Source organism: Brachyhypopomus gauderio, chromosome 6 (genome assembly GCF_052324685.1).
Source record: "Brachyhypopomus gauderio isolate BG-103 chromosome 6, BGAUD_0.2, whole genome shotgun sequence".
Taxonomy (NCBI): Eukaryota; Metazoa; Chordata; class Actinopteri; order Gymnotiformes; family Hypopomidae; genus Brachyhypopomus; species Brachyhypopomus gauderio.
In genome coordinates this window covers 19,111,460-19,131,302 of record NC_135216.1, presented here as the reverse complement: position 1 = coordinate 19,131,302, position 19,843 = coordinate 19,111,460, and the positions used below count along the sequence as shown (strand labels likewise).

At 44.5% G+C, this 19,843-nt stretch overlaps 1 protein-coding gene across 5 annotated transcripts; it reads left to right on the top strand.

Moving 5' to 3' along the window:
- The first annotated feature begins 1,964 nt into the window (after positions 1 to 1,964).
- On the top strand, positions 1,965 to 18,910 carry LOC143517191 (gasdermin-E-like). 5 transcript variants are annotated; one of them, XM_077009405.1, is made up of 11 exons: positions 1,965 to 2,192; positions 3,371 to 3,583; positions 3,774 to 3,966; positions 8,621 to 8,801; positions 8,983 to 9,103; positions 11,214 to 11,342; positions 11,569 to 11,922; positions 12,019 to 12,092; positions 15,517 to 15,750; positions 17,693 to 17,926; positions 18,810 to 18,910. In XM_077009405.1, exons 2-10 carry the CDS (start codon positions 3,376 to 3,378, stop codon positions 17,924 to 17,926), a joined length of 1,728 nt encoding a protein of 575 aa, XP_076865520.1. In that variant the 5' UTR covers positions 1,965 to 2,192; positions 3,371 to 3,375; the 3' UTR covers positions 18,810 to 18,910. The 5 variants fall into 5 exon arrangements, with proteins under 5 accessions (XP_076865520.1, XP_076865522.1, XP_076865524.1 ...); XM_077009407.1 differs by adding an exon at positions 3,174 to 3,271 and having other exon boundaries at positions 17,693 to 18,910; XM_077009408.1 differs by lacking the exon at positions 1,965 to 2,192 and adding exons at positions 2,749 to 2,766; positions 3,174 to 3,271 and having other exon boundaries at positions 17,693 to 18,910.
- The last annotated feature ends 933 nt before the right edge of the window (positions 18,911 to 19,843 follow it).

Here is a 19,843-nt window from a genome sequence, read left to right as displayed (position 1 = left end):
TCTGAGAAAATAAAGAGCCTCATCCACAACTACCACAAAAGAATTCAAGCTGTCATTGATGTTAGAGGGGGCAATACACGGTATTAAGAACTGGGGTATGTAAACTTTTGATCAGGGTCATTTGGATGTGTTTGGTTGTCATTATAATTTAAAAACCGAAAACACAGTGGTTGGACAATAAATGGCTTCACCCAACCACTAACCATGAGTGGAAAAAAGGTTTGTGTGTTATCATTAATATTCTCTGAGAAAAGGCCAAGAAAGCAAAAATTCTGCCAGGGTATGTAAACTTTTGAGCACAACTGTATATAAAGAGAATGACCTAAACATGCAATAAGATTCAGTTTGTATGTTGGGGTTAGGGTTTGTATGATGGGGTTAGGGTTTGTATGATGGGGTTAGAGTTTGTACAGTGAGGTTAGGGTTTGTACAATGGGGTTAGGGTTTGTACGATGAGGTTAGGGTTTGTACGATGAGGTTAGGGTTTCAGAAAATGGTGTGCATTAACAAATCTGGCAGTGAGGGCAGTTGGGATGGCAGCTTTATTACATTACACTTACATTACATTACATTACACTTACATTACACTACATTACACTTGCGTATGTGTGTATAAGTGTGTGCGTATGTGTGTTTGTGTTTTTGTGTGTGTGTGTGTGTAACGGTGGGTGTACAGTGCCCTGCATATACATGGCCCCCGTCCTCCCATTTTGTTCCCCTTTTGTTGCAGTTACAGTTTCATGTCTCTTTTTTAACACTAGGATTATTTAGCTACTGGGATTTTTGCCCATTCAAGGCAAATTGCTCCAGCGTCTTCAGGTTATATCAATGTACAGGATTCCCTAACCCTAACGTTAACCCTAACCCTAAGTATTGCCCCAGATTATCAGCTGGATTAAATTCTGTGTTTTAACTAGACCATTCTGAGACATTTAAAGATTTCCAATTAGACCACTTTATTGTAGCTTTAGCACAGAGTTTACATTACATTTTTACTGTAAAAAATAAATTTTCTTTACAGGCTGTGTATGTTTTCCTCCAGGTTTGCATTGGCTGTTGATATCACTTCTTGGTGCATGTGTGTGTATTGATAGCTCCTCTGTGTGCATGTGTGCGTAAGATAACTGTAATTCTGTGTCTTTATTCTGTGCCGTTTTGCACACAGTATAAGTGAACCTGCCCCTCCTGACATAAGTCATTGTGCAAATACGAAAGGCTTGAGTCAAATATTGCATACGAAAGATAATCAAGGACATACACACATTATTATTATTATTATTATTTTGTCATTTAGTTTGTGGAATAGGGACGCATCAAGAGGAAGTTTCTCAGTAATGGAACTCGTTGAGTACACGCTCTTCAAACCTCTGGAAGAGGAAGAATGTTTTTTACTTTGACAACTGCTATTGTAAACCAAAGGCCACATTACTACATACTTTTCCTGATTTGTGAAATAATTTCCGCAGTGTCAAAACAATTTGTTGTTCAAACTGCAGTGTCCTCTCTCAGGTTCTTACATACACCATTGGAAATGCGACACACACTGACTTGTGAGACACCAAGAAAATCCCAGAGCCTTTAATGTGGACGGTTCTGCTATAATGAGAGTTATTGTCTTTTGGAAGTAGATGTGAACGTTATGTCCGGTTAAACCACAAGTTCCTCTATTTCCGTTGCTCACACACTCACAATCTTTCTAGGTTCCCTGTTACAGAACACACCCAAACCAATGAATTAAGTCAGTTGTAGGTGATTCATATATTTAAATATAATTTTTGATGTTCATCTATATATCCAAGTGCTACACATTTAAGATTTATATTTATCTTGACAGCATGTGAAACGTCAAAAGTGCTCGCAAATCAGTTATTCGACTGGAGAGCAGTAAAGATGGCGAATGCCTTTTCATATGGGGCATGTGAGTGGGGGGGAGAGATAGGGGTGGGTAGTGGGAGATAGGGGTGTATGAAGAAGTACCATTTTGACAGACGTCCTCAAGCGTGTTGGACTTATTTAAAGATTGTTGATGCGTGAACTTTCAAACTTTGGTTTGTAGCTTCTCTGAATAACAAAGTTAAAAGAAAGCTATTACGACTTTGTGGTGTCATGAGAACACCTTGTTTTTTTGGAAGAGAAAGTAGCGGTTCACAGGACATATCGCGGGATATATCGATTTGACATCTTCTGCTTTGGTACGTCATTTTTTGTTAGACAACATCAGCGAGCATTTCTGATCACATCGCAGATTCTAACTAAAGTGTTACCTATCCAATTCATGTTCTCTAGGCGCCGTAATCCTTTTAATCATATTTATTATCACCGCAAACTCCTTAGGAATTCTACATGAACAAATATATTCTACAATATAATTGATCTAATAAAACAATGATGTTCTGATATATTTAATTGACAAATTTCAATAGAACAGCAGATAGCTATTACTTTTAAACACATTAGACATGAAAAAATACATCCACACATATTAACTGAGAAGTTTGTTCTGAAGACAATGAAAATAACTTAACATAAAGTCCTTGAAGGACCAAAATGTTTTATGACCTGTAGATTCTGACAGCCTCTTCTACAGACTGAATTCTGTTGGATGGTGATTTTCATCTGTTAGATGTAATTATGACATACTGTAACTACTTGTTTAAGAGGCAAAATGTTGCCTGAGTCGGCTTGCGGGTTTCAGGTCCTCAATGTTGGGCCTGTGCAGGCAACTCTTACACAAACCGACTTCGCTTCATGACCAGGGATCTTCTGGTAAAAGCATGTCACAGTTTTTCATCTCTGTATCCTTGAACGTTGTGTTTCAAACTCATTTGGCTTCTCGGTTTAACCACTGCACACTTTCTTCAACAAAGGTTTTATATATTAAAAATAGATTATTGTTTCCCATAGTGATCTTGTGAATGAAGAAAAAAATATTAACATATAATGAAAGCATTTCTTTTGTAAAATGGTTTCTGTTACAATTCATTCCAGTTGTATTCAAGACTTTTACTTTACATTTCTATTGTAAGGATAACCTAGTTTTAGATGATGATGATGATTTTAGATGTTAAAACTAAAAACAGAGAATATGACACATTCTGTGATAGCACACAAATTAATCAGCTCAGGTTTTAGGGTTTAATAACCACAGACTAGACATGGGGTATTTTCTATAGGGAATAGGTCTCTTTGTGAGGAGCGTTCAAGCAGTGGGCATATAGGTGAATGGATTCAAAGTTGTGATTTCCGAGGCTTAATGAAGGCCTTATTGATGGTGAGCCAGAGAAATAACAAATGCATCATAAAGAACATGACCCTCCCTATTTTGAACTTCTTGTTTGATTAATTTGTAACAACACTTCATAACTCACAGGAGAGATGTTTGACAAGGCTACACGGAGGCTAGTCTGCCAGATCGATCCAGGTGGAGATCTGATCGCTGTTTCTAGACTAACGGATTCAGAAAAGCTGAAGCCACTGACTGTGGTCATGAAATGTCCACCTGTCTGGTTCTGGCAGACAACCAAATACAGACCCACAGTGTTCACCCTCAATGACCTGCTACAAGGAGAACCCATTCAGCCAGGTACCCAAGCCCCCGTGCACACACAAACTAAACAAAGGAGCTTTAATGTCCATCTCACTTCCAGTGTTCAGGTTTCATCCTCTTAGGGTTACTTAGTAACATCAGAGAGAGCAGAAGACAATATGGATACTTATAATTTTATTCATACTGTTATTGTATGATGTTTATCTCTGTGTGTCTGTTAAATTAGTGCTGGAACAAACTGAGCTACTGACATACCAGGAGAAGCGTAAAGGCAATGTGTCTGGATCTCTGGAGGCAGGAGCCAGTGTTCTCAGTGTGTCTGCAGGGGGCAGTGGAACGGCTGCCCTCTCCTCCTCTCTCGGGACACTTCGTAAAGAAAACGTGAAGATACAAAAACTCCTGGAACACTCCAAAGACAGGTTGTAGCTACACTGGTACCAGTGTTAACATCTAATTCACTAACATACTGAAAAGTAACCATCATTACCCGTCACTATAGGACCTTCTGGGTAAAGCCAGTGACTGTGGTCATGAAGTGTCCACCTGTCTGGTTCTGGCAGACAACCAAATACAGTTAGCGTCAGTTAGAGTTAGAGTCAGTTAGGGTTAGTGTTGGTGCTTAGGGTAGTGATAGCACTAAGACTAGGGTTAGTTAGAGTTAGGGTTAGTGTTGGTGCTTATGGCGCATTTCCACTAGGGCCTGCTTGGCGCGGTACGGTTCGATACGGGTCGATTCGCAACGGAACGGTACGGTCGCGTTGTGTTTCCATTACAATGGTGGACCAACACAATGTGGGTGGAGTCGCTGTTGGCGCACGGGTTGTAGTGTCGTGACATCATTTGTATACGACCACAACACCGGTCGATGCCCCATAACACATAGCATTATTGTATCTTATTTATCTTTATCTTCATTATTGTATGTGGTTGCTCTAATTATTGATAATATTTTGGTATTACTCAAACAGGCTGAACACACCCTGCATAAAAAGCATCAGTCATACAATCAAATGAAATCAAACTTTATTATGAAATAGATATTTAAAGTACAACATATGTAAATAATATAGTTATAGTTAAAAAAAAGTGCAAAAAGCAAATATATACGTATAGCTTTATATGAAATAAATATTTATAGTACTACAAGCAACATTTTGTGTGCTTTTACTGGCGTCTGTCTCGCATGGTGTTCACAAGTTCGCCAAGCACCCCGAGGAAAGCCCGGTTGAAGGAAACATTTTCCGCCAACTCCGCTCGCCTCGTCAGTGGAAGGGGAATCTTGAACGTAAAAAATAACAAATATTAAACACAAGTATTCCCGTGAAAGCAACAACAATATAGCGTAACTGCACAAAATGTGTAGCACGTCATCGCTGCTGATGCTTTGTTTATGGCTACAGCTAACTAGCAAGGCTAAGAGCTAGCTATTGTACAGTAGTGACTGTGGTGGTAACATTAACTACAAACACAGCTCTAAATTCCTGCGTTTACAATAGATGCGTTTAAATTACGTTCATATTACATCTTTTACGAGCCTAGTAGTAAAACTGAAATCACAATACACTCACCATTCTCCGTGGCCTCCAGCACCGACATTGCCGTGTCTGTCCAGCTCTTTCTCTTCCGTTACTGGCTGGCCGGTGACCGTATATGACATCCATTTGCTGGAACCATTTCCAGTCTTTGCGGTTTGCTCCGCTGCGTCCGTTATGGTCCTTCACCGCCCGGTAATCGCGTTAAGCTTTTTTAGCTTGGACCGACCGGCACTGCTGAACGGACCGCTGGTAGCCATGAGTGGCCATTAGCGCGGAAACCTCGCTAAAAACCTTAACATTTCTAGTGGCCCCGTCCAGTTCGCCCTGGATTTTTTGATCGCTGATTATTAACAGAAAGGTTTGTACCTCGGCGTTTGACCAGGGAACAGACTTCGCTCCTTGGGTTTTAAAAATGGCTGAGGAGTCCATAGCATAGCGGAGGAGTCGCTCTCCTGACGGAACCTGTGACGACACTCCCTGGCCAATCAGTGTCATGCTGTCCCTCCACGTCACAGAACTGTACCGCTTCGGAACGGTTAGAACCTCGAGCGAGTCGGTACGAAAAAAGTACCCAAAGGGGCCGGCTCACAGGGAAGTGGTACTAATGGAAACACTCACAAACCGTCGCGAATCGAACCGTACCGCGCCAAGCAGGCCCTAGTGGAAATGCGCCATTAGACAAGTGACAGTTCTAGGGTAACAATGGAAACTCATCACAGTTTATGTGGATGAGAAAGGAGCTAAGCGTGAAGCATTGACTCACTTGTTTAGCATTAGGTGTAGGGATAGGGTTAGGATTGGAATAGGGGTAGGATTGAAATAGGGGTAGGGGTAGAATTAGAATAGGGCTAGGGGTAGGATTGGAATAGGAGTAGGTGTAAGGTTAGATTAGGGGTAGGGTTAGGATTGGTTTAGGGGTAGGGTTAAGGTAGGGGTGGAGTAGGATTGGAATAGTCTTAGGGTTAGGGTTAGGATTGGGATGGGATTAGTGTTATGGGGTTAGAATTAGGGCTATGGGGACCAAATATAATTATTTCAGCTTTGTTTTCATTTTTAAAAAGTTCCTTGGGCGTTTCCATATTTGATGGGAGCATTGAATAACCAAGAGTTACTAATTAAAAAGTTCAGTCAATCATGTAGGAGGTAAACCAATCTAACACATTCCAAATATTTTAAACAATGCTCGATTGTGTCAAATGCTGCACAGCCTGTGCGTCGTGTGAACAGACCCTCTGCTCTTCCCTGTGCAGCCTGTGCGTCATGTGAACAGGCCCTCTTTCATGATTCCTCTCTGTTATTCTCGTCTCACTCCTGCTTCCTGCTCATTTCTCACAGCTCTCTCACTTCTGTCATGAGAAAATGTAAATGTTTTGTTTACATGTGAAATAATTCCTTTGAGACTTAAAATTCTGTAATTTTGTTTTTGCATCATTAGTTCATAATATCTAGATAATTATGAGCTTCCTTTTAGTAACAAAACTAACACCTTTACTTACTAAAGTAACTCATTTACCAGGTTAAATGGTTATGTGTGACTATAGTGTTAAAACTTATTCACTAGCATTACCTGTTATTCTGACTAGTTACTCTGACTAGTTGAAACTCTCAAATAGGTTCATTTCTATTGCTGGATTTATGGGAAGTTCTTTGGGGAACTGAAAAGATGAAAAATCTGGTTCTGACTGAAAGTGTTAGCTGCTCACGTGTATGGAAACATGCTGAGTAATAACGGGAAATGTAATACCTGTAATGTAATGTAATGAAATTGCATGGTGCTAATATTGTTGTGTAGTTCTTTTCAGTAACCATTGTGGGCTATTAAACTGGGTGTTGCTTAAAGGTTCACCATGTGGAACCAGGAAGATATTGTCACGTAGGGCCATGCCCCCCTCTCCTAGCTGTCACTCTTGTCCCTTATTCCATGTGCCTGTGTTTGCCTTGCTTGTTGATCCTGCCTTGTTATTTGTTTCCATGGTTTCCCTGTCTGCCACGCCCATGTCGTTAGTGTTTCCACCTGTGTCTTGTTAGCGTTGTGCATTTATAGTCCCTATGTTTCCCTTTTTTGGAGATACCCCTCGCTGCAGAAGCAGAAGTCCAGGGGGTGGAGCTGGCTCTAGATCCAACTCCTCCCACCGCCGTGTTTTCATTGGTCTGAAGTAATTGCACTACGCAGGAGGAGTTGTATCAGATCAGCCATTTCAAATCACCGTTGGCGTCCTAAATTGCTATTCTTATTTACTCACTTGCGTTCATTTGTGAATAATCACGAATGTGAAAGTTCATAATAAACCAATTTTCATCTTGCTAATGCTAGTAACTAGTATGTGTAACTATGTATGTATGTTGTGTTCTTCATATTGGACATAAACTGTTAAATTAATTAGTGTTTGCTGTAGTTACTTATAATTTGTAATGCTTGTGCTGTTTGGTACCGTGTGAACACTTCGAGGGGGACCAGGAAGAGGCCACCGCCGGTTTCCGCGACCCGGAAAAGGCCACAGCCGGTTTCTGCGACCTGTTCCTGTGTCAGTGTCCAGTGGTGTTATCTCTGTTCCTGTCCCCATGTCTGTTCCACAGATCATTACCCACTTTCTCCCCATTCCAGTGTCTGTCATCTACCAAATCCTGACCTCTGTGTTTGCCTCAGCCCGGATCCCTGGCCCCACTCCCGTGTCTAACCCCAGTCCTGTCCTGTCCAGCCCTGCTCTCATACCTTGCCCTAGTCCTGTCCAGTTTCCCTTTGTCCCTGGTCCTGTTTATAGTGTAATGTCCCCGCCTAGCTCCTTGCCAGTCTCCACATCTCCTCTCCCTGCCATGCCCCAGTTTCCACACCCTGTTTTTCTCAGTTCTGTCCTTCCGGTCTGTCCTGTGGTGTCCTGTCTCATGTCCGCTGTCCCTGTCCCTCGCCATGCCTCGCCAGACCTAGTGCCTTGTTCCCCGTGGTCTGTCTTTTCCTTTTGTCAGCCTTTGCGTGCCCCGAAGTGGCATGCTTAGAGGGGGGGTACTGTCACGTAGGGCTACGCCCCCTCTTCTAGCTGTCACAACGGTTTCCTGCTCCTCGTGTCTGTGTTGTTCCCTGCTTGTCTATTTCCATGGTGTCCCTCTGTCTGTTATTTTGTGAGTTTGGTTCGGTTGTGAGTTTTGTTATTTCTAACATTTGTCCCTGCCTTGTTTTGTTCTAGTTCCTAGTCAGTATGCCTGTTTACCATTCTTGTTCGAACTGCCCTTATGATATGACCCTTGCCTGGCATTACGACCGCGATTCTGGAATTCCCCTTGATAAATCTCACTCTCCTCAGTGTTTGTGTCTGCCTCCTCACTCCGCAGCGTATGCTACGTTACAGATATGCTAATGCTAATAGTGTTAGCATGCACTTTTATAAACATAAGAGAAAAATGAATTTGACAGGGATGTTGTTGGACTGCAGTAGTACCTGAGACCCATTATTAACCCTTGCTGTGCCATGTGGAAACAAGCCTTTGTTTCTCTTCAAAATGCTGCTTGGTATGTGATTACTTGTTTGGCCCGGTTCTACAGGTCCCTGGACCTTCTGCACCCAGTGATCCAGCAGCAACCAGGCAAATCCAAACACAAGAAGGTGTTCACTCTGGTGATGGAGCGTGTGTTCACCACGACGACCTGCAGGATTGAGTACAGCAGCCTGGAGGAAGGAAGCTGCACTGCCACCCTGAAACCCTTGAAGATTGGAGCAACACAAGTGGGTCTGCGTGTGGGTCTGCGTGTGGGTCTGTGTGTGGGTGTGTATATGAACAGAGTGGGTCTGTGTATGTGTCTTAATATAAATTGACCTGCAATTGCTTGTAGCCTTTATAAGATGTATTTGTATGCATCTGTGTGTATTTGTATGTATTTCTATGTACTTGTATATGTTTCCTCAGGTGAGTCTAAAAGAGAGTGGAAGTATACATTTTGATATAAATGCTGTTATGGCCATACCCCCCAACACAGTCATGGCTTACAGTGTCAGAGAGCTGAACATCAAAAGTGACGGGCAATACGGTTAGTGTGTGTGTGTGTATATGTGTGTGTGCATTCACCATTTTAATGTAGTTTCATATATAGGCTACCACAAGACTGTAGACAGTAGCCGTCGTAAAGCAGTTTTCGATGTTAAGCGTGACTTTAGATTAAGATATGCTTTGATCGTAAATACAGTATATAAAAAAATCGAACAATATTCTCGTGCGTACAGCGTGAGAAAGAGCGATCGTGTTGCCAAGATGGGCTGCGGTGGAGGTTGCGCTGCCTCAGCTTATCGTACACAACACTCCACAACACTCCACTGTGCTGCCACTGCTCCTCTGCGCACCGCCTAAAATAAAAAAATATTTTTTCTGAACATAGATTTTTGAGTGTGTGTGTTATTAGTGTATTAGTGTGATATTAGTGTGTGACCATAATACACTGCTCAAAAAAATAAAGGGAACACTCAAATAACACATCCTAGATCTGAATGAATGAAATATTCTCATTGAATACTTTGTTCTGTACAAAGTTGAATGTGCTGACAACAAAATCACATAAAAATCATCAATGGAAATCAAATTTATTAACCAATGGAGGCCTGGATTTGGAGCCACACACAAAATTAAAGTGAAAAAAAAACACTACAGGCTGATCCAACTTTGATGTAATGTCCTTAAAACAAGTCAAAATGAGGCTCAGTATTGTGTGTGGCCTCCACATGCCTGTATGACCTCCCTACAATGCCTAGGCATGCTCCTGATGAGGTGGTGGATGGTCTCCTGAGGGATCTCCTCCCAGACCTGGACTAAAGCATCCGCCAACTCCTGGACAGTCTGTGGTGCAACGTGACGTTGGTGGATGGAGCGAGACATGATGTCCCAGATGTGCTCAATCGGATTCAGGTCTGGGGAACGGGCGGGCCAGTCCATAGCTTCAATGCCTTCATCTTGCAGGAACTGCTGACACACTCCAACCACATGAGATCTAGCATTGTCCTGCATTAGGAGGAACCCAGGGCCAACCGCACCAGCATATGGTCTCACAAGGGGTCTGAGGATCTCATCTCGGTACCTAATGGCAGTCAGGCTACCTCTGGTGAGCACATGGAGGGCTGTGCGGCCCTCCAAAGAAATGACTCTGTCATGTTTGACACATGTGCTCAGTGTGAACCTGCTTTCATCTGTGAAGAGCACAAGGCGCCAGTGGCGAATTTGACAATCCTGGTGTTCTCTGACAAATGCCAAGCGTTCTGCACGATGTTGGGCTGTGAACACAACCCCCATCTGTGGACGTCGGGCCCTCATACCATCCTCATGGAGTCGGTTTCTAACCGTTTGTGCAGACACATGCACATTTGTGGCCTGCTGGAAGTCATTTTGCAGGGCTCTGGCAGTGCTCCTCCTGTTCCTTCTTGCACAAAGGCGAAGGTAGCGGTTCTGCTGCTGGGTTGTTGTCCTATGGCCTCCTCCACGTCTCCTGGTGTACTGGCCTGTCTCCTGGTAGCGCCTCCAGCCTCTGGACACTACGCTGACAGACACAGAAAACCTTCTTGCCACAGCTCGCATTGATGTGCCATCCTGGATGAGCTGCACTACCTGAGCCACTTGTGTGGGTTGTAGAGTCCGTCTCATGCTACCACGAGTGTGAAAGGACCACCAACATTCAAAAGTGACCAAAACATCAGCCAGAAAGCATAGGTACTGAGAAGTGGTCTGTGGTCCCCACCTGCAGAACCACTCCTTTATAGGGGGGGTCTTGCTAATTGCCTCTCATTTCTACCTGTTGTCTATTCCATTTGCACAACAGCAGGTGAAATTGATTCACAATCAGTGTTGCTTCCTAACTGAACAGGTTGGTTTCACAGAAGTGTGGTTGACTTGGAGTTATATTGTGTTGTTTAAGTGTTCCCTTTATTTTTTTTGAGCAGTGTACATATATGGATTATGTGTATGTGTCCTCAAATATTAGAGTGTGACCATAATACATATGTGAAATATGTGTGTGTGTGTCCTCAAATATTACAGTGTGACCATAATACATTTGTGGAGTGTGTGTGTGTCTGTGTGTGTATATGTGTGTGTGTCCTCAGATATTAGAGTGTGACCATAATACATACGTGAATTATGCGTGTGTGTGTCCTCAGATATCAGAATATGGCCAGAGAGAATGGAGGCAGATGACCTGAGTGTGAATCCAGATAACACCGAGGAGGAAGTGGACGGCTTACTGGCTGAAATACAGGATGGATCCTTACTAAGTTCTCTCAAGACAGGTGTGTGTGTGTGTGTGTGTGTGTGTGTGTGTGTGTGGGTGTGTGTGTGCAGGATGAAGAGTGAGTGTGTGTGTGTGTAGGAGGGTATATGTGTGTATATGTGTAAATAACAGAACCGAATGTCATTGGCCAGTGATTCCTCATCCCTGTGTGTGTGTGTGTATCTGTGCGTGCGTGTGTGTGTGTTTGTGTGTGTGCGTGTGTGTCTGTGTTCTCTCTACTGCAGTGTTGGAGGAAGCAAAGTCTCTCTTGTGTGTGTTGGCTGGTCTGCCACCTCAGTCTCGCTCCCCTCTGCTACTACAGCTCCGACAGATTCTACTGAACCATGAACATTTGTCTGTTTTGGAGGAGAGACTGGAGGAGCTGGTCTATGATGATGCTCCCAGCCTTTATCAAACCAGCTGCTTTCACTCTCCTCATCAGATTATTGACACGTTCTTGGATCTGCTGATACAGTCTGACACAACCAGTGAAACTAGTCTGTCCACAGAATCCACCAATCCTGGAGCGTCCATGAGGTTGTCCAAGCAGAATCGGCCACTCCTGGTTGCCATGTACAACCTCGTGAGTGCAGCCATGGGTGGGTGGAGCTAAACTTACACTCTGGCCTTGTATTTATGACAATTGTGTCATCACACAATCGGTGATGTATTATTCTTGTGTGTTTGGTGATTAGGTTTGACAGATGATGGACTCCTCTTACTAGAAAACTTCTGCTCTTCACAAGAACTCAATGAGTTAAATGAATTAGTAAGTCCCATGTCTCTTGGATTCTTCACTGTAGGGCAGGAATGTCAAAGTCAAATACACCAAGGGCCAAAAAACCAAATTTGCTACAAGCCAAGGGCCGGACTGGTTCAATTTTTATTAAAACTGTGACGGGCGGGGGTGAGCAACTAAAAGGAAGCAATCACGCCAAGTCTCAGGGAAAAAGGATGGTTAATAGAACGTGTGCAAACCTAAAACCCGTGCAATATCTCCAAATTAAGGATATAATGACCAGCGGTCAACTGGTACAAAGACAAGACATATATAGGCAAACAAACGACCCTCAGGTGAGACGGATCACGGGCTCCGCCCACCTGAGGGACGCACATGACGTCACCAAACAACAACAACAACAGCCGCTGTGGACGGAGGTGGCCGGTAGGGGGCCGCCTCACCGGGACAAAAACATATTGAAATGATTGCACATAGCCTATTGAACCAAGACCTAACACAGTGTATATTATTTATGCTTAAATGAATAAAGCAATATTTTGTTATGGATCTGTCAGTAATTTCAAGGGAAAACATTTTTCAACAAGCAAACAGATAAAAACAAACTTCCTTCAAAGAAAACATGTCCTGTACATTAAATGAATAAAGTAATAAAGGTTTGAAAAGTGCTGGAATTTAGGCTAAAGTGCTTGAAAATGCTTGAAATTGTAACTACTTCGTTTCACAACAAATATCTGTCTGACTGAACAGTTCTCCTGTATTACGTTAACAAATACGAGCCTCTTGTAATTCCAGGACGAAACATGAGAGAACGTGAAGACGTTAAGATTGGGCGTTTTGAAAATAAACCACCATTAAATAATGTGAATAAAAAAGCGAATTATTTCGAATTATTTCAACTATATGTATAAATATTTAACTTAATTAGGTTTAACTGGTGCGCGCAGTTACAAAATTCGAGAGGTGCACGACCTCGCGAATCGACAGCGGAGCCACTGCGATTACATCATTTTCGCCGCGCAGACCCTCGCCGCTTGTGTGCGTTGCAGTGACTTCGCGGGCTACCGTTGCATTGTGGGGAATGTAGTGTTTGTGCATGCAAAACACCATCGGGCGGCTGTGGCCTGCGGGCCGGTTCTAATAGTAATTAAATATCATCCAGGGGGCCATAGATAATCAATTCGAGGGCCAGATCCGGCCCGCGGGCCTTGACTTTGACATATGTGCTGTAGGGTCATCAGTGCTCTCCGTCTAATATCTACAACGCTCTACCTGAGTTCTCTGGAAAGTGCTGCCACCTTGGGTCTCTCTTACTCTACTATTTCTTAGTGGTATTTTATTTATTTATTGGGGGATGTACGTCTTTTGCATGTCAGCTTGGACTGTCCCTTGGGATCTGACCTGTTTGCTTTGACTGTATACACTAGAGGTGTATTCAGCTAATGAATAAACATGGTAGGTTGGCTTTATTCAGCTTTTATTTATTTACTTATTTATCTTGTGTCACGGTCACAGCTCCGGACCCTTCCCTGTGGGCGTGCCACTATGTCGTCTGCGTGTCGTTATGCCCATGTATGTACTTCCGTGGGTGTGGGTTGTTCGTGAGCGTGTTCGTAGTCGCACCTGTGCCTTGTCTCGAGATCACGAGGGTTTGTGTTATTCACCTATTTAATGTGCGTTCGCGCAGTGTCTTGTGCTCGTCTTTGTCTAAAGTTTCGTGCCTGTGTGAGAGGTGTTTTGTCTGTTTGCACTCCGCACGGAGCTTCACGTGTTTGTTTGTTTTCATTAAACGTTCAGTGTTGCACAGTTGACGTTCGTCGTGCTTCATATCTCGAGCGTCACAGAAAGACGAGCCTAATAAAAGAAGGTATGCCTGGATATGTCACCAGGGCGCCTAAAGGTAGGAGAAAGAGCCGACGTCACCATGGCTCTTCTCCAGTCCGACGTCCCGAAGCCCCCATCTCCGAGCAGGAGATGATGCAGAGCCCCATCTGCGCTTACATACTCTGCGCCGCTCGGAGTGCGGAAGACGCGGAGATGGCCGAACACCTCCGTCAGTCCGCGGTGCGTATATGGGAGGACCAACACCCCACCGCGTCCCTAGAGCCACCACCCAGGGCTGTGGGCGGGTGTGTTTCGGAGGTGGAGAGAAACATGCCCCGGCGCGCGCCCTCTCCCGAGCGAGTTCCTGAGAGCGCCGAGGAGAGGAGAGAGGAGGTGTTTTTCCAGGCGGCGTGGAGAGAGGGACTCCGCGCGATGACGCGCGAGACCAACCCCCTGGCCGAAACCAGAGAAGGCACGGAGGACCCGCTGGTCGTCTATGCGGGGATGGTACGTGCCAATCCTCCCGAGGACGAGTCCGAGGAGGACGGCTCGGAGGAGGAGGAGTATCCCCCCTCAGTTTGCTCAAGGAGCACTGTGTATTACGGGGGGAAGGGGGGCAGTCTCCCACCGTTTGAAGGCGGGGCGGAGGGGACGGACTACGAGGTGGAGGAGTATTCCCCGTCAGTGTGCTCAAAGAGCACGGTCTACTACGGCGAGGGAGACGTCAGTCCTCCACCGTCTGACTACGGCGAGGAGAGGGAAGACTTCAGTCCCCCTTCGTCGCTGCACCCAGCCCTGTCGGGAACCGACGGGCAGAGCGAGGAGAGCGAGGGGGAGAGTCTTCGGTCGGTGAGTTCCCTCTCGACCGTATGCAAAGGGGGTAGGAGCGGACCGGACAGTCCGCCCACGTCAGACAGTGGAGACTCCTGCGGTGAGGAGCCCATGGAGCACGCTCGCTGTGAGACCCCCACACGGTCCATGGACTGGAGCGTGGCCGAGGAGGAGGAGCCGGCGATGGACACCACCCCCGATACCGGAACCAGGGGAGGCTGGCCTGGCAGAGGAAGGGCTTCCTACGGGAGGTTCCCAGAGAGGGTGGAGGAGCGCCAGCAGGCTTATAGGGCGGCAAGCCCCTACGGAACTCCCGGAGGAGGTAGCCACGGACCAGGGAGGACAGTTGCCGCGAGACACGCTGGTCGCACCGCCTCCAGGCGGGAAACAGGTCGCGCTGCGCCTCGCGCGGCCGCCAGTCGCGCTGCGCCTCGCGCGGCCACCAGTCGCGCTGCGCCTCGCGCGGCCACCAGTCGCGCTGCCCCCAAGCGGTTTCCAAGTCGCGCTGCTCCTGGCGCGTCCGCCGGTCGTGCGTCACCTGGCGGTGAGCACGCAGCACAGGCGGGGGGAGACCCGCCTTCTGCAGCGCCTCCAGTCCCCGGAGCTTTCTCTCCGCTGCAGGCTTTGCCTAAGGCGGGGAGCTTGGCTCCGATGATGAATGTTTATGTACCGGTGTTTTTGTCAGTCCCAGTGTTTCTCCCTAATCCACTGTTCCCATTTGTGCCCTTTGTGTTCAGCGTCCCTGTGTGCATGTTTGTGACTGTGCCATTGTTTAACGTATTCTCCCCTGTCTTCCCAGGGAGGGTGTTCTAGAGCTGTTCGCGGCGGTTCCCACCATCGGGGGAGACGGCTCTCGGAGGCTCGTGAACCCGGCGGCTCCGGACCTGCCCGTTGGTATTGGTTCGGGGCTTTTCCAGCTACGCGGGAAGCTCCGGGAGTAGCGAGCCCCTGGTGGAGGGTTCTGTCACGGTCACAGCTCCGGACCCTTCCCTGTGGGCGTGCCACTATGTCGTCTGCGTGTCGTTATGCCCATGTATGTACTTCCGTGGGTGTGGGTTGTTCGTGAGCGTGTTCGTAGTCGCACCTGTGCCTTGTCTCGAGATCACGAGGGTTTGTGTTATTCACCTATTTAATGTGCGTTCGCGCAGTGTCTTGTGCTCGTCTTTGTCTAAAGTTTCGTGCCTGTGTGAGAGGTGTTTTGTCTGTTTGCACTCCGCACGGAGCTTCACGTGTTTGTTTGTTTTCATTAAACGTTCAGTGTTGCACAGTTGACGTTCGTCGTGCTTCATATCTCGAGCGTCACATCTTGTAATGAAACGTTAGAGAACATTAACCGTCAGTGCGCAGTGCGCATGTCGAACTGTCAGACAGGCACTGTGCAAAATGGCAAAAATATTTTAAATAAAATATGCCTGCCTGAAAATATAAAAAAAATTGCAACACAACAGCAAAAAAATTATAAGTAAAGGTTCAAGTAACGGGGTTTAAAAAGCAAACAACAACAAAAAATGTTTATAGGCCTATTTGCCGAGACCACGGACGTAATTTTGGGGGGGGACGGGGGGGACATGTCCCCCCCACTTTTTCAAAAGCCGGCTTTGGTCCCCCCCAGTTTTTACGGTTAAAACCAAATATTTAAATAGCGACGAATCCATGTCCCCCCCACTTTTGAAATCAAAATTACGTCCATGGCCGAGACCACCGCGACGAGACGACACGACCAAAACGACAAACGGCTGAATGGTATGCCATGTTGGTTGTTGTCGTGCGAAATGAAAGACGTTGATGACATAACTTGCACTTTACTTTGTTTGATTCATCTTTATCTTTTTCAATACTTTTGAACTTCTTTTAGTAGCCATTATAATCTCGGCAGACGCTGATGCTGTAGCGTGTTCAGCTCCGCTCATTTGGATTGTGCAACTGCAGGGTGTGATTTATTAATGTGTAGTAAGGAAGATGCCTAATGTTAACGCACACATAATTTAAAAATATTTATTAACAGAAATTAGGATGATTTTATTTGACAAAAGGCTCTATATAACGAAAACAAAGACATTTCATTTAGGGGTGACCTGCAATAGTCGCTGATTCGACTATAGTCGACTATACCCCCTAGTCGACTATGAACGTCATAGTCGAATGTACCATTCTAACTGCATGGGGGTGCCCAAGGATGCTGCTAGGAATTAGTTGTTAAATGAAATGTTTTTGTTTTCGTTGTGTGGCAATTTTTTTTATGTTTTCAGGCAGGCATATTTTATTTAAAATATTTTTGACATTTTGCACAGTGCCTGTCTGACAGTTCGATATGCGCACTGCGCACTGGCGGTTAATGTTCTCTAACGTTTCATTAAAAAATAAATAAGTGAATAAAGCCAACCTACCATGTTTATTCATTTATCTGAGTGTTTTATGTATTTACTTTGAAGTGGAAACAAGTCCTGAATGAGAACCGTTTAAGGTGCTCTAGATAATAAAAAAAAAATCCCCGATTCGACTATTAGTCGACTAAAGGGAAAATCTGACGAATCAGATTCGACTATGAAAATCATTAGTTGAATACACCTCTAATTTCATTTAACAACTAATTCTTAGCAGCATCCTGGGCACTCCCAACTCCCAGTTAGAATGGTACATTTGACTATGACGTTCATAGTCGACTAGGGGGTATAGTCAACTATAGGCCTATAGTCGAATCAGCGACTATTGCAGGTCACCCCTAGTATACACCCTTGCTGACTACACCCGTGTCTTACATTCTTCATAAAATGTGTGAATGGATCCATCTCCTGACCCCAAGTCTCTAATGTCAGTTACACTGTTTTCCTTGGAAATGTCTGGATCTTTATTTCCTTGTGGATTAGACAGCAGCCATGGTTTTTACTGTTCCTTTGATTGTAAAGTGATTCAGAAGATTGTCCTTCATAGACATCCTTAATGAAGTGATGTTTGTGTGTTTGTGCTCTGGTCAGGTAACCCTCCTAACACACAACTCCCAGCCCCTCCTCCTCACACACCTGCCTGCTCCCCTGCAGAGTGAGGACCTGCTCAGGAGGGTGGAGCAGCTGTTCAGCTCATCCAATGTTGTACTGAAGACTGAAGATGGAGAACTGTGGGCAGTTATAAGACAGAAGTTTGACATACTTCCATTCATCCTGTGTCTCGTCATTCATGGCCTTGCGTACCTGAGTGAGAAACAGCAATAGGTGTGCTAAATAATAATGGCTCTTCTAATACCAATATAATAATAATAACAACAACACCAATAACAACAACAATAACAACAGGTGTGCTAAAGAATAATGTCTCTTCTAATACTAATATAATAATAACAATAATAATAACAGGTGTGCTAAAGAATAATGTATCTTCTAATACTAATATAATAATTATGTGTGCTGCAAATAAGTGTTTGTGATCTTAATACACACAGTACACATGTATCTGAATGATTAGTATTCATAAAGAATCTCAATACACACAGTACACATGTATCTGAAAGATTCATACTCAGAGAATCTCAGTATCAAAACTGTAAAATGTAATCCACTTCTTAAATACACCACTTTAGTGCTACACTACAACAAATATTATCTTATTATTCACCATGTGTTTGGCTGTGCTAAGTAACTACATAACTATCTCTACCATTTATTGGGAAAATAATTCAGAAAACTTGTCTTCGAGCAACTCACTGATTTTTTATCCGCAAGTGGCTGTAAATTTTTTGTCAACCTACTCACAGTACTCAGATGACTCTAAGTTAAATAATGACATTAAGAACCTACTCCTTCCCCGACACACAGACTGTCAGAGGATGGTTCCTGCTCTCCACCACAAACTTTGACACAAAAACTGTGGGCCAGGCCTCTGGCTCCCCCCTCCCCCCGTCTAGATGAATAACACCTCTCTCTGCTTGACTGACTGTGTTATCAATGCTTGTATGTGCTATGGGGATGTTTTGCGTGCTCACAGAATGTTGTCCTGTTGTGAGAATAATCTGTGGTCATATTTTTGTCTCCTCCTAATGTTTATCTCTCTATGTTTCTCCCCCCCAATCTGTGAACGGCGGCGCTTTTCTTGATGCAGTGGCCAATCTGGGATCTTGGTGCTTTACACCGTGGCCCTGGCTGAACTGAATTTCCCACTCCTGGGATCAATAAAGCTATTCTATTCTACATTCATTTGAACACAGGGAAGCTGTCTGTTCTGTTATGGCTTGACCTTTGATGCTGTAGACCAGAACATTCTTATAGATAGACTAAAGAAGTGGGTTGGTCTCTCAGGAACAGTCCTACAATGGTTCATTTCTTACCTGCAAGGCAGGAATTATTTTGTTGAAACAGAAAATAAGATTTCTGAATGAGTGTGAATGACATGTGGTGTTCCACAAGTTTCGATTATTGGGCCACTCCTATTTAATTTAAGCATGCTTCCACTTGGACAGATCATACTAGACACTGGACTGTCGTTCCACAGCTACACAGACAACACAGCACTTTCACCAGACAACTACAGTCCCTGTAACTCTTTCTGCAAGTGCCTTGAGCACATCACTAACTGGATGGGTCAAAACCTTCTACATTTGAATAAAGGTAAAATAGAGGATATTATATTTGGTAATAGCAATGAAAAGCACAGACTAGCTGCCTACTGGGACTCAAACACTCTACACTCTAAAGAGCTCATATCCTTGGCATTGTGATAGCAATCACATGAAATCAGTAACTAAGTCGGCATTTTAAGAACATCAATAAGATTAGAGATTTCTTGATGAAACCAGATTTTGAGAAACTCATTCATGCTTTTGTTGATTACTGTAATGGCCTCCGAACATATCTCCCAAAAAAATGAACAAATAGCTACATTCAAAATGCAGCTGCAAGTGTCTCACAAGGGCAAAAGAAGTGATCACATCACCCCCATTCTTACGTTCTTACACTGGCTACCAGTACAATACAGGATAGACTTCAAGGTGTTATTACTGGTCTAAAAATCATTTTAAGGTGTAGGTCCAGTGTATCTATCTGACATGCTGTAGAGCTATGAGCCAGGCAGGAATCGTAGGTCACTAATCAGTTAGTCCTGCCCAAGGTAAGAACTAAGCATGGAGAGGCAGCATT

Coding starts and splice junctions, on each gene's coding strand:
- LOC143517191 (XM_077009405.1), top strand. CDS start 3,376: ATGTTTGACAAGGCTACACGGAGGCTAGTCTGCCAGATCGATCCAGGT. Junction 8,802..8,982: donor TGAAGATTGGAGCAACACAA/GTGGGTCTGCGT, acceptor ATGTTTCCTCAG/GTGAGTCTAAAAGAGAGTGG. Junction 11,343..11,568: donor ACTAAGTTCTCTCAAGACAG/GTGTGTGTGTGT, acceptor TCTCTACTGCAG/TGTTGGAGGAAGCAAAGTCT.